Source organism: Schistocerca gregaria, chromosome 1 (genome assembly GCF_023897955.1).
Source record: "Schistocerca gregaria isolate iqSchGreg1 chromosome 1, iqSchGreg1.2, whole genome shotgun sequence".
In the NCBI taxonomy this organism is placed as follows: Eukaryota; Metazoa; Arthropoda; class Insecta; order Orthoptera; family Acrididae; genus Schistocerca; species Schistocerca gregaria.
The window spans coordinates 974,588,462-974,603,424 of record NC_064920.1 but is presented as its reverse complement, the minus strand read 5'-3'; the positions used below and the strand labels follow the sequence as shown (position 1 = coordinate 974,603,424).

The window sequence follows — 14,963 nt, the reverse complement described above, 5'->3', positions numbered from 1 at the left end:
TTTCTCATTGCAACAGAATCTTCTCACAAAATTCCAATCACCATCTTCCTCCTCCGAATGCAAAAATGTTTTCTTGACACCAACCTACATAGGGAGCAATGAGCACCATGATAAAATAAATGAAATCAGAGCTTGTCGGGAAGATATAGGTGTTCGTCCTCTCCGTGCAATATATGAGATATGAAGGTGGTTCGATGAACCTCCTGCCAGGCACTTAAATGTAATTTGCAGAGTATCCAAGTAGATGTAGAAGTGGAAACAGCAGCAAAAAACTGGAAATCTGGGGCTCTTCTATACAATCAAAATCATCTGTTTCAAATCATTTCTCACTTTCATAACTTTAATTATTTGTACTTGGTTCAATATATAACAGCTTATAAACTACAATGAAATACACTGGAATTGTCCTTTTCATGTTTTTTAATAGGAAAGAGTTTATAAATGTTATTTACAAATGTTTGTAATGTTTTCCTTTTTTGAAAAATATCAGTGTCAGTGTGCAACTACATTGCCAGACAAAAAGAGTGAAACATCTGGAAGGGAAGGGGAAACAAAATGAAACTTCATGGGTTGGGAAGACATGTGGTGTTATTTCAGTAATTACAAACTGTGTCAAATTTAGGAGGAACTTGGCAGTATGAGTCCACTTATAAGCCTGGAGCTCCACACCCCTGGCCTGGATACCTGCACTGATTTTGTTGGGAAGAGTCTCGTAAAACCATTGTATCCACCTCTGAAGGAAGCTGGTCCACAACTGTTGTAATTGGTCCTTTGTATCAAAGATACTGTCAATGAGACAGGTATGATGTCCGAACTGGTGCTGCACGTGTTTTATTGGGGACAGATCTGGTGATCTTTGTGTTACAGAAGTACCTCGACATCATGCAGACAGTTCATAGAGACACATGCCATATGTGGACAAGCATTGTCATGTTGAAAAATGGCACCATAATACTGTTATGTGAGAGGTAACACATGAGGATGCAGGATGTCTGTAATGTACCAGTGTGCCATCAGCCCATTACAGTCCCCTCAAACACTGCCAGCCATTAGCTGAAGTCATAATGATTGGCTCCCCACACCTAGACATGAGATGTAATAATGCTGTGCCTCTCCAAAACATTGGAAGAATGGTCTCTCTGCCCTAGTCACCCCATTCTCATCAATGATGGGCATCTAGGGTAGTGCAGAATTGTGATTCATCACTGAACACAATTGAGTGCCATTCAGTATAGTCAATGTTTCCCATTCAAGGCACCACTGTAAATACAGCTGTTTGTGTTGTGGTGTTAATGGCAGCCTATGCATGGGATGGTAATTCATTAGTCTATCTGCTACTAGTCTCTGACCAATGAGGTGGGTTGACACAGAATTTTCTTGGATGGCAGATGCAGATGTGAAGGGATATGGTGTGCCTCATGCACCATGTGGTGATCCTGCCTTATGGTAGTCAGATGCAGTCAACCAGAATCTTGACAATGAGTATGCCTGACCTCATGTTCTCAGGCAATCCAACATCAGGTCACTGTCACACCCAAATGCACCACAAATCTGGGTATTGCATGATTTAATCAGCCAGCTGTTGTAGACACACAATGTGACCCCTTGCAGATAACACTATCTCACAAGAGCATGTGGCATCTCTATGTCCTTCAAAATGATCACTCAACATCTGATGCTGTCCACTCCCTTTGTATGCCATACCCTGCCACATAATACCACTAAATACAAACAAAAGTACTGCACACTTGTGGCTATTCTACCTGTCACAAAGAATTGATACTGTAATCTTTTACATACCTGCTGCTGGTGTGAAGTTAGTTAGTTTCATGTTCCATGGATCATTTTGCATGATAAATCATAATGATGTGGAATGAATCATACATGTATGGAGTTACATTTACATACTACCATGTCTTTGGGTGCTTCACTTTCTGTGTCTGGCTGTATATTAATGTGACATGCATATTAACAGCAGCTATTTAATATAAATTATGAAGTAACAGCTTTTTTCTTCAGACTAGCAGTTTTTTTAACTAATTGATAGTTTTGGTTGTAAACAATGGTAAGGGACAAGTTGGTTGTTTTGAGGAGTTGTGCAGTAAAGTTTCAATAAAATCTCCTGAAAAAGTTACATCAAGAACATTCATTGTGATTTTTTTATTCAGATGAGTTTTTGTTTCTAATTATTCCTAGAGCAATGACATATTTTTAAAATCATAAATTCTGTTCAAAATTTTATTCTCAAAAATACATCAAAGGATACCTCATATTATTTTACTTGCAAACTGAGTGCTCTACTTGGGTTAGCATTAGCTTACCACTGTTTACTTGCTTGGAGAGTTAGTGAAACATTACCATAAAGACTCTAAAAATTCAAATTTAAATGGTCTGGAGTGTTTCAGTTTATCATGTTAATATTTGCTTAGTTAATTTTTGTGAAAATGAAGCATGACAGTCTCAAAAATTAATCTATGATGCAACACAATATAAAATTAATTTTACTGTCACCTTCCTATAATATGTAAATGTTAAGGCCATAACATATTTGCCATTACACTGTCACATAATTTTATGTAAATCTTGGTGAGGAACACAGTTTAACTTTGTTTACTTACTCAAATAATTAATCACATATGTTTGATTAGCAACAATTTTTAAACACATTTGTGTTTCATGATCTTTATCTGAGTCATAGTTATCTAAACCATCATTGGATATTTTTACTAATATTTCCTGAAAAGTTTTTACCTGGCATGACCAGTGCACATGTTACTACTATCGAAAGCCATGTTTTTGGCAGTTACCACTGTTTACATGCACACATAGTGACAGAGTTGCTATTGGTGAGAATATACCAGAGATAGCCCTGCCATTTTTCAGTTTATTGTTGAACTATCATATAATGTGAATAAAGCACACCACATATCACTTTTTACACACGATAACTTCATTTCTCATTGACTGCATGTTGTTTACATGGGAGATCTTCAGCTTTGGTATTTTAGTCTTAGCATGGGTAAGTGCAATCAGTGTAGAGCTGTGTAAAGACAATCTACCATTTTTACAGTGTGTAGACTTTTTTTTTACCTGTTTCTTTTCATTTTATGAGACATATTTTGAATTTTTCTACATGCCTGCAGATTTTCATGCTGGATGTGATCTATTAAACATGGTGAATGAATGAATAAATCTCGTTATTTAATGAATTGTGTTCATTATGTTATTAGGAAAAGCCCACATATGGTGCTCTCATCTGGCTCCTTCACACAGGAAGATGGACCTGAGGCTTTTAACCATGTTGAAGAGATGCTTATATCAGAAGGATGCTGCATGAGATTAGATTCTTGCCATGTACAAGTTATTATTGCTGTTGATTTGGGCACTGCATACAGTGGATATGCATTTAGCTTCAGGTCAGATCCCACCAAAAGAATCCACATCATGCGACGTCCACAAGGTAAGTCTAATTTATAGCTGTCCATTTTTATGAAAAATGATATATACAGAACCTGTATTGTCAGAGTGTTATACATAGTGTAGAACTTTCAGAGTATTGGCATTAAAGTGAGGTGTTATGGAATATTATCATTTATTTTTTCTAGTTTCTTTCATAGCTCCCTTTCCTGTTTATATTATTATTGACAGGTGCTCTCATTTATGACATTTTATTAAAGATTTTCCAAAAATATAACATGTTATCTAAATAAATGTACCTTACTGACATGAATATAAGCTGCACCTAAATACTAAATATGATTTGCACCCTTAACGTTGTTGAGGGAAGGGGGGCTAGGAGGAGGGGGCACTGAATGGATAAATTGTTCATGATAACCATTTTAAAAAAAACTGTTCACAGTATGGTCTCTCTTAATCCATTTTTAATGTTATAATGCAGATCAATAATACAGAAGTGCCAGCCTTCTGATCACAGTCTTCACTAATGTTTTCATCACTATCAGTGTTTTAGTCACTCTCTTCCCAAAGTGTGTTGTCCTTGATACCTGCCAGAGCACTGTACACACAAACTTCTGGAAGGCTTTGGTGACAGAATGTGGTGATACTGTAGCTGTGAAGAAAGAATCTGCATGACACCTAAGGTTGACTAATACTTTTTTAGTCATGCCATATGGAGTGAATGCATCCTCATCCCCTTCAAAACTCCAATCAGAAAACTGTTTTTGGATACCATTCTTAAAATTAAATCAATATCTGCAGTTTTGAAGTACTATCTCAAGATCAGCCTCCAGTATAGGAACTTCATTCTTACTTCAGGTCTGAGACAGCACTTGAAGGCGTCCAATACTTGTATAAATCTATAGCAATATAAAAACTGTGCAATGATCTCAGCAGAGTTGGTAAATGACATTATTGTGTTTACAGGTAGCCCAGCTCCTAATGGGGTAGGATTAACCTGTGACAGGACTGGAATAGGAAGGGCTGTATGGGAGGACTGGACAGGTTTTGCACCTGGGTCTCCCAGAGGGCTATGATCCTTGTGGAAAGGGGTTGGGATTGGTAATGGCATAGGGATGCACTAGGATGTTGTGGAGGTTGGTTGGGTGATGGAACACCTCTTTAGGAGGGGTAGAAGAATCTCGGGTAGGATGTCTCTCATTTCAGGAAATGATGATAGGTAATCAAAGCTCTAGTGAAGGATGTTGTTCCACTCTGTGGTGGTACTGGGTGACAAAGAGGATGCGCCTTTGTGGCTGGTTCCTGGGGGTTGTGAGAGGATTGGGGCTGTGAGAGGAAATGGCGTGGGAGATCTATTTATTGACTAGGTCAGGGGGATAGTGCCTGTCTGTGAAGGCCTTGGTGAGACCCTCAGAATACTGAGTAAGGGAGGTTTTATCACTGCAGATATGCCATCCCCAGATAGCCAGGCTATATGAAAAGGATTTTTTGGTGGCTGGTGATTTTAATGTTGACAAAGGTGTTGTGGATGGAGCCATCAGAGATGAGGAGGTCATCTCATCTCTCATCAGAAAGGGGGAGGTCATCTCATTGAGGAATGTGTCACACTGGCTGGGTTGAGGAGGACCATGTGAAGTGGATGGGAGAGCTGTTGAGGTTGTGAAGGAATGAAAATAGGGTCTCTTGGCCCTGGGTCCAGATCAAGAAGATATCATCAGTGAACCTGAACCAGACTAGCGGTTTGGTGTTTTGGGAGGCTAGGAAGGTCTCCTCTAGATGGCCCATAAAAAGATTGGAATAGGAGGGTAACATGTGAGTGCCCATGGCTGTGCTGCGGATTTGCTTATATACTTTCCCTTCAAATGAGAAGTAGTTGTGGGTTAGTAAGGTGTATGAGGAGTGAGGTAATGGGTTTGGAGTCTGAAGGACATTGGATAGGTAGCGTAGTGGTAAGACCATTGGCATGAAGGATGTTGGTATCTAGTGAGGTGGCAAGGACAATGAGAAGTAGGTATCCAGAAAGATAGTTGAGAGTTGAGAGTCAGTGAAGGAAGTGATTAGTGTCTTTGACATGGGAGGCTAGATTACAGGCAATTGGGTGGAGGTGGTGGGCAATGAGTGCAGAAATTCTTTCAGTGGGGACACAATAATCAGCCACAATGGCACATCCATGATCATTGGGTTTGTGGATTTTTGGGAGCATGTAGAAGGTGAGTGGGTGTATGGGGTGTCATAGGTGTGAGGAGGGAAATGGATTCGGTGGAGATGTCCTGGGAAGTGCCTAAGCCTTTAAGCAGGGAGTTTGTGTTGGATTTCTGGACTGAGATCACTCTGGCAAAGTGCAGGGTTTACATATGGAGAGTCAGACAATTGGCGGAGGTCTTCTGCCAGGTAGTCACTGTGATTCATGACAGCAGTGGTGGAACCTTTATGTGCAGGTAGGAGATTAGGTCAGGATTTGTTTTGAAGTTGTGTATGGCTGTTCTCTGAGCTACTGAAAGGTTGGTGTTCTGAGGAGGGGATTTGAGGAGGATGGTGAGGCTAATTTGGAGGTAAGGAATCCCTGGAAGGTGACCGGTGGGTTGTTAGGTGGGAGGGGGCAAGGATTATGGTTGTTTGGTAGTATGAACTGGAAAAGACAGGGTTCAATGTTGGAATGAGGGTGACTTTGGTGGAGGGACCTGGAGCAAAGAAGTGCTTCCATTGCAGGGATCAGGAGAAGGAGAGTAGATCTCTGACTAGTCCAGTGTGGTTAAATTACGGTGTAGGACTGAAACATCTATGAAGCTGAGAGCTTTGGTGGAAAGGTTAACAACAATGTTACAGGAATGTTTTGGCTCTGGTTTTGGTAGAGGGTTGGTAGGTAGTTTTGGGAGATGTGGCAAGTTGAAAAGGTCAACTAGGCAGTGTTTAGCTGCTGTGAAGGGTTGATGAGGAAGAACACTGTGGGTACCATAGGGGTCAGATGGTGGGGTCCTGAGGCAGCAGTAGGATGTCAGCAGATTGGGATTTATGGAGGTAGTGTCTGAAATGCTCCTGCAAGGATGATGGTTGTTTGGTAGTATGAACTGGAAAAGGCAGGGTTCAATGTTGGAATGAGGGTGAGTTTGGTGGAGGGACCTGGGGCGAAGAAGTGCTTCCGTTGCAGGGATCAGGAGAAGGAGAGTAGATCTCTGACTAGTCCAGTGTGGTTAAATTATGGTGTAGGACTGAAACATCTATGAAGCTGAGAGCTTTGGTGGAAAGGTTAACAACAATGTTACAGGAATGTTTTGGCTCTGGTTTTGGTAGAGGGTTGGTAGGTAGTTTTGGGAGATGTGGCAAGTTGAAAAGGTCAACTAGGCAGTGTTTAGCTGCTATGAAGGGTTGATGAGGAAGAACGCTGTGGGTACTATAGAGGTCAGATAGTGGGGCCCTGAGGCAGCAGTAGGATGTCAGCAGATTGGGATTTATGGAGGTAGTGTCTGAAATGCTCCTGCAAGGATGATGGTTGTTTGGTAGTATGAACTGGAAAAGGCAGGGTTCAATGTTGGAATGAGGGTGAGTTTGGTGGAGGGACCTGGGGCGAAGAAGTGCTTCCATTGCAGGGATCAGGAGAAGGAGAGTAGATCTCTGACTAGTCCAGCGTGGTTAAATTACGGTGTAGGACTGAAACATCTATGAAGCTGAGAGCTTTGGTGGAAAGGCTAACAACAATGTTACAGGAACGTTTTGGCTCTGGTTTTGGTAGAGGGTTGGTAGGAAGTTTTGGGGGATGTGGCAAGTTGAAAAGGTCAACTAGGCAGTGTTTAGCTGCTATGAAGGGTTGATGAGGAAGAACACTGTGGGTACTATAGGGGTCAAATAGTGGGGCCCTGAGGCAGCAGTAGGATGTCAGCAGATTGGGATTTATGGAGGTAGTGTCTGAAATGCTCCTCCAGGTGCTAGAGAGCAAGGTAATTGAGTTTCAGAAATGTGATGGATGGAGTAGGGGTTGCAGAGTTGTAGTATCTTGCAGAGGAAACAGAGGTGGTTGTGGGATGTTTGTACCATGAAGATGTGGTTTTTTGTATTAGGTTTGTGAGGGCCAGGTACTGGAGGAATCTGAAAACTTCCTGATCAACATCTAGCAGACACTGGTGCAGATCATCATTCTTCCAATGCTAAACATCCTTTATGTTCTGATTCTCTAAGTGCCCTTCACTTTCTCAAATGTTTGTAACTAGCAGATAAAGTAATCTAGAAGATCCAGGATGCCTTCATCCAACTACAATTACTGGGGAAGGAGAGCTCTTTCTACTGAGTACCAGGGCACATGGATATTGTTGAAAATGAAAGGGTGGATCTAGCAGCCAAGAAGACATGTCATGATCCTCAGATATTCCAGTGTGCCATCCCTCTGTATGCTATAACCTCACTTTCAGCTACAAAGTCATGCTCTGATGGAAAGATGAGTAGTTGGAAGTGACTGACAATAAACTCAGTGTACTAAAGCCCACAATTTGGTCATGATATACTTCCTTCCAGGCATGTCAATGGGGTGAGCTCCTTTTAATTCAACTTTGTGTAGGCCACAGCCCTATGCTGCATGGATTCTTACTTTAGCAAGAAGACCCTCCAATGTGTGATGCTTGTGGCGTGCAGATCACTGTGTATCACATTTTTTTGGACTGTGTTTTATTTTCTGACCAGCAGGCCATGGTTGATTTGCCAACAGATTTGCCCATTATTTTAAGTACTGTTCAAATGAATGTGGTTCAAATTGTAAAGTTTTATGAACTATCCAAAAGTTTCAACAAGATTTTAGGGAGTTATTTTAAATGTGTTAACAAGGTGACTGGTTCACCCACGTTTGTTGTAAGTGGTCAGCCACTCACATTTCCCTGCACTTTTCTTTTAGCTCTTTTGTGTTTCCTTTTCTTTGTGTTTGAATTTCAGCTATAGCTACTTTCCCTCTTTCTAATTTGTTTTAGAGCATGAGGTCATTTTGAGTGCACTAATGTGAAACAATTTTAGTGTTTATCTCCACATTCATTTGTTTTGATAAGTGTAAAGGCATTGCGACCTCTCTGTTGAAAGCCCATAAGATCCAAACACACACACACACACACACACACACACACACACACACACACACACACACACACACACACATACACTGAACAGCACACCTCGGCTGCCATTCCAAAAAGTATCTAGCTTGTTCATTATTAATTCTGTTGCATACAGTATTTCCTAGGACACAAATCACAGATCCCATACAGAAATTCTGTTGTCTCCAAGGCCTTTAATTGAGTTATTTGTTGAGAGGTAGGTATCCCACACCTTGTACAAGTAAACAAATTCATTTTGGGCTTCTGTAGCATTTCTTCAATAAAACTGCAGTTTGCAGCTTTCCCTACAATATGATCTATTGTGTCTAGGAATCCTGCATACTTGGTTCACAAGACAAACTATCAAACAACTCATATTAATGAGTTTTATTACAACAAGACAATTACAATTGATAGATATGTTGCAAGCAAAGGGCAACATACAAAATAATCAGTCTCCTTCAGAACAGATAAACACAAGTCTGTGCTATGTAGAGAGTACTCATGAAGTGGCTACGATGTGTCAGCTAATGAAGTGGCTAACTTTGAAGCTGCTATCAAAGTGGGCTGCCACCAGTCGGATGCAACACTTATGTCCTCTTCCCCTAGGGGCTGCTGCTGTCGCATTGTCATCCTGGAGGGAGGTGGATCAGTGTGCAATTGGCTGACCTCTTCTCACAGCCTCCTCTTCTCTGTTTTTCCTGACTGGCATACCGGCACTGACTTAACATCGTAACATTCCCGTCATCATATATGGAGCATGACAATGGGGAAGTGTGGATGAGGAGGCAGGAACGTGGATGCTCTGATGGACCAGAAGCTGTGGCTGCAGGGTATGTCAGACTTCTGATCATACTCCACCATCTGGCCTTTGATCTGGTGGAAACGTGACCCATAAAATGCCCAGAAGGGTACATGTCCACCTCTTGAGGCCCTTACTAAGATGTAAAAGATGTTGGACACTGCAGAATGGGTGGGTCCTGCTCTGTCGGTAGGACGAGAGGAAGTGGTGGCTCCTTCTCCATGGGGTCATCCTGTGGTGTCATGATGACACCCTCTGGCAGCTGCTGTGGCCATGCTGTCCTTGGGATCCATGAATCTGAGGTTACAGATACAGAAATTGATGAAGGATCCTGCCTCGCACCCACTGTCTGCTGTCTGGAAAAACACAATATCATGTGGCACAAAGCAATACTTGTGGCCTCCCTTCAGTGCCAGATGCTGAAGAGGGAGGAGCAGTGTCCGATGGTGGTGGCCATGAAACAATTGCACTAGTGCTGGTCAATCTTGTTGATGCAAACAATATGAGGTGAGAAACAGATGCTGTGCTTGATCCCTGATGTGGAGTGCATAGTTTGGCCATCTACTGCTGAAGGTTCTGAAAAACACTCCACTTCCCAGTTTCACTGTGGATGGAATGGCGCCCTAGTGAGATTATGTATGCCTTTGTGTTCACAGAATGTTTCAGATTCATTTGACATGTACTGAGGGCCATTCTCCAACACTATGACTTCAGGCAAACCTTCGAGACAAAAAAATAGAGGACAATGCCTGAACTGTGCTATGTGATGTTGAGTTCATTGGCACATCAAAAGGAAACTGTCTGTAAGAGTCTACCACAATCAGCCAACGAATGTTCCAAAATGGGCCACAGAGTCTATATGCCCGCGTTGTCATGGTGATTTTGACTTAGGCCATGCAGAGAATTTCTGTGGCAGAGTGGACTGATTTTCTGCACATGTGTGACACTGCGATGTCATCTGTTCTCTTTGGGTGTCCATACCCTGCCAAGTACAGTGTCGACGCGCTAACTGTTTTGTTCAAACAATCCCCCAGTGTCCTTGGTGAAGTAACTGCAACACTTATTTTTGCAAAGCTTTGGGGATCAATACAAGGGACTGTCCACTGTCATTCTAAACAAGAATCACACATTTCTGTACAGTGAGGCTACCCTGACATGTAAAGTATAGGCACACCACAGAGTACTTTATGCTATACAGTGAGCAAGACCAAGGTGTGTGAATGTATTTTAGTAACATCTTCAAATTTGAATCAGCTTCCATGGTCTACAATTTTCCTATAGTTCAGAGGAAAGTATTAAAGCAATTCAAAATTGTGAGCATCAATGTGACAACAAGATACAGCAGAAGCATCAAAGTCTGTATCAGGGCCAATCGGAAGATGTGAAAATGTGTCCGCATTACCATGTTGGGCTGTCAGACTGTACACAATACCATACTGGTATTGAGACGACAAAAAAGCCCATATGCAATTTTTGTGTGATTCATACAGGAGCCAGAGTCATTGGATGAAACAGACTGCAATGGCTTGTGATTCGTAACTAAGTTGAATTTTGTGCCATACAAATAGCGGGGGAATTTGTTGACACCATACACAATAGCCAATGGCTCTTCCCTATTAGATCTTATAATTAAATTTTTCCTGTGACAAGATCCTTTCTCTATTTGTGAATAGTTTCACTAAGCTTTGGATAACACTTTTGATGTAAAAACAATAGGCCTGCTTTATCACCAAATCTGTATGAAAGCATTGCACTGATTCCATAAGAGGAAGCGTCAACTTGCAACATAATTGGTTTGTCAGGATCACAGTCAACCAAGTATTGACCACTGAGCAATGCATCCTTAAGTTTTGAAAAGCTTCTTGGCACTCATCTGTACAAACAAAGGGAATGTTCTTGTGATGCAAGCAATGCAATGGAGCTGTGATTTGTCTAGCATTCACTATGAACCAAATATAATAGTTCATTTCCCATAAGGCTAACTGCAATTCTGTGACTCTGCAAGGAACTGATAGGTCACATATGGCTGACAAATGTGACTGAAGAGGATGTACACCTTGACTGTTTATGACATGACCAAGATACAGCACCTCATGTTGAAAAAAATCACACTTGTCTAGTCTACACTTTAGTCCTGCATCAGATAACACACAAAAGAAGTTCATATATTTGCAATGTGTTCCTCAGGTGTACGACCTGCTATGACAATATCATCCAAATAGTTTGAACAGTTTGCTACTTGAGCAGTCAGCTGTTCCACATACCATTGGAAATGGTGGGTGTGGAAGCACTGCCAAAAGGCAAATGCAAATATTTAAACAAGCCCAAATGAGTTTTCACAACACACATGGTTTGAGATTCTTCAAATGGTTTAAATGGCTCTGAGGACTATGGGACTTAACATCTGAGGTCATCAGTCCCCTAGAACTTAGAACTATTTAAACCAAACTAACCTAAGGACATAACACACATCCATGCCCGAGACAGGATTCGAACCTACGAGCATAGTGGTTGTGCCATTCCAGACTGAAGCACCTAGAACAGTGGCCGGCTTGAGATTCTTCATCTAGTGGTATTTGAAGATATGCATTGTGCAAATCAATTTTTTGAAAAGTAGCAACCAGCAGCTATTATGTCCATGAGATCCTCTGGGCATAGCAATGGATAAGTATCAGTAACAGTTTACAGATTGACTGTAAAGTCAACACAGAGGCAAATGCGACCTGAAGGTTTGATGAGCAAAGCCAGTGGACACGCCCACTGACTAGCTTTTATGGGCACAATAAGTCAGCTGTCTTGCAGAATTTTTTTAGTTCAGCAGCCACTTTGTCCAGTAATGCAATGGAACAGTTCTGGCCTGACAAAATTTTGGCTGAACATTGTCTTTCATAGTAAGATGTGCAACAAAATTGTTAGCCTTGCCTAAACCTTCAGAAAATAGTACAGGAAATTCTTTCACACTGTCTTTGACATTGAATGCATTCACTGACAGCACATTGTCCTGAATTTGAATCCCATACAAATCAAATGAATCAAGGCCAAATATGTACTCACAATTGTGTAGGCAAAGCACATTTTCTGGGAATGTTTGTTCATTAAAAGTCGTCAGCTGCATGCCGGTTTTAGACAGGCAGGGGAGCCTAATAGTTCATATGTGTCATGATTCAACAATGTAAAGAGTCACACATGTCCATGTGAAATTTCACACATTTTCCACTAAGATGCAAATGAAAAAAAAAAAAAAAAATGTTGGGCTGGCATAGCACCAAAGAAACTGTTTGCTTGCTAGTTTTGCTAATGTCTGCAGCAGGCTTTGAATGTACTGCATTGATTACATTGGCCTTGTGACTGGATTTTTGTGAATGAGTGGAATTCTTATGTCTGTTCAGTTGCAAACACGCATATTGTATGTGATCTTTCTTCCCACAAGTGTAACACTGTGCTTGTCTGAATGGGCAGTCTTGGCATTTGTGCCATAAATAGCACAATGAGCATGACTTAATTCTTTTCACTGATGTAGCCGCCTGTTTAGAGAGCTGTTTATGTGGCATGATGCATGTGTGATGTTTCTGCCTACTGGCCTGGTTGTGAGCAAAATATGACTCAACCTGACAAATTGGTGGTTCCTCACATTTATTGGCCGCTATGGCACCCAAATCATTCAGATCTAGGATTTGCACTACATGATGAAATGATGGATATGAATGTTCCAAAATCTGTTCTTTAAGGTTGACATCAGTTACACTGTAGACAATCACATCACACAACATAACATCTGAATATAAATCACCACAAACACATTTGCATTTCCTCATCATACCATGCAAATCTGTTACCCACTTGTATTAAGTTTGTTCTGACCATTTCTTGCAACAAAAGAATTGTTACCTAGCTGCCACCACATTCACTTGTTGGTAATAATAGCTCGTTATAGAACCTTCAACCTGACAATAGGAAAGTTCACTCAGAGTGGCGTTAGGGAACAATTTCTGAATGAGGTGAAATATTGCGCTTCTTACCATTGACAAAAAGTAACGTAGCTTCACGGTACCTGATACATTGTAAGCAATGATGTGGGCTTCACACTGTTGCAACCATTCAAACTGTCCCTCTTCTTTTTTGGGAATTATGGCACTGAGAGCTACAGTTGTGGCAAGTTGGTCAGTTAGGCATGTGGCGTTGGTCACTTGGTTGGTAACTACTGTACCGTATTTAGAAGGGTTGCAATATGCAACTCGTATTAATGAGTTTTATTACAACAAGACAATTACAATACTTAACTTTGATATATGTGTCGCAAGCAAAGGCGACATACAAATAATCTGTCTTCTTCAGAATAAACAAACACAAGTCTGTCCTACATAGAGAGTACTGATGAAGCAGCTATGATGAATCGACTAATGAAGTCGTTAACATTGAAGCTGCTATCAAAGTGGGCTGCCACCAGTCTGGTGTGGTGCTTATGTCCTCTTCACCTAGGGGCCGCTGCTGTCGCATTGTCATCCTGGAGGGAGGTCGGTCAGCGTGCGATTGGCTGACCTCTTCTCACAGCCTCCTCTTCTCTGTTGTTCCCGACTGGCATGCTGGCACTGAATTTATGCCATAACATGATCCAGCAGTAGACATTAGATTTGTCTGGACCATACTTTGTGCCAGGCTCTCTATTAGATGTACTTTTTGTGTAATAAATAACTGTGAGTTTCAAATTTGCATCATAACTGCAACAAATTCTGAAGTTTGGTGATGGTTTTCTTTCAATGTTACCACTCATTGGTCAAGACTAAATTTGACCCTTTACTTAGAGAAAACTGTGTCTTTCCTGTTGCACAAAATAATAGAACTGTAAGCACAATATTAGTCACAATCTAAATGAAATTTCAACAACACAGTTACATTGTTATCCTATATACAACTATTAATTTCCAAACTTTACAATATTTTTGCTTCATTTTGAGCTAAAGGGATGGTCACTATGGTTGAAGTTCCTATGGTATGTAACTGTAGTGGAATTTGTAGGGTCTCACAGATGCTGCACCTTATTTTTGTGATTGCATTTTAGGGATAAATGGTTTGTATTATAAATAAGTTATAAATTGGAAGAGAGACACAGAAAGTCAATTTCTGATAATCTTGAGAGATAATGCATTATAATTCTCATTTTGTAGGTGGTGATGCAGGAATTAGTAACCACAAGATACCAACAACACTTCTCCTTACTCCTAAGGAAGAATTTCATTCATTTGGTTTCATGGCAAGAGACTTCTTTCATGACCTAGATCCACAGGAAGCAAAAAGATGGTTATATTTTGATAAATTCAAGATGGTCCTTCACAACAATCAGGTAACATATTTGCAAAAACAGAAGCTCTACATACATTAATTAAATCATATTGTCAGGTGTAGACTATGTGAGATCATTAAAATATCCCCAAAATTTTAGTGTCAAAATGTTGAGAAATTTGATGAGTTCATTGCAGTAACATGATGTGGACAGATAATGAAAGTTGTGCCTTGGTGAAAAGTGATTTTCAAAAGGAAGCCTGAAACAATGCATTACAGTTAATTCAGATTTTTTTTTAAACTGTAAAGTAGAATAATGTAGGAATAGCCAGATTTAGATTTAAGTTAAATGAAGAAAACCAAATGTATGTCAACAATTCAATTCCCATTTG

The 14,963-nt window shown here is 40.7% G+C and overlaps 1 protein-coding gene across 1 annotated transcript in view; it reads left to right on the top strand.

Moving 5' to 3' along the window:
- LOC126277046 (heat shock 70 kDa protein 12A-like) overlaps positions 1-14,963 on the top strand; it is a 218,492-nt gene that overhangs the window by 78,683 nt on the left and 124,846 nt on the right. Inside the window, exons 3-4 of the mRNA XM_049977324.1 lie at positions 3,231-3,460; positions 14,457-14,632. Coding sequence (XP_049833281.1) covers positions 3,231-3,460; positions 14,457-14,632 — 406 coding nt within the window. The remainder of the gene's footprint in view (positions 1-3,230; positions 3,461-14,456; positions 14,633-14,963) is intronic.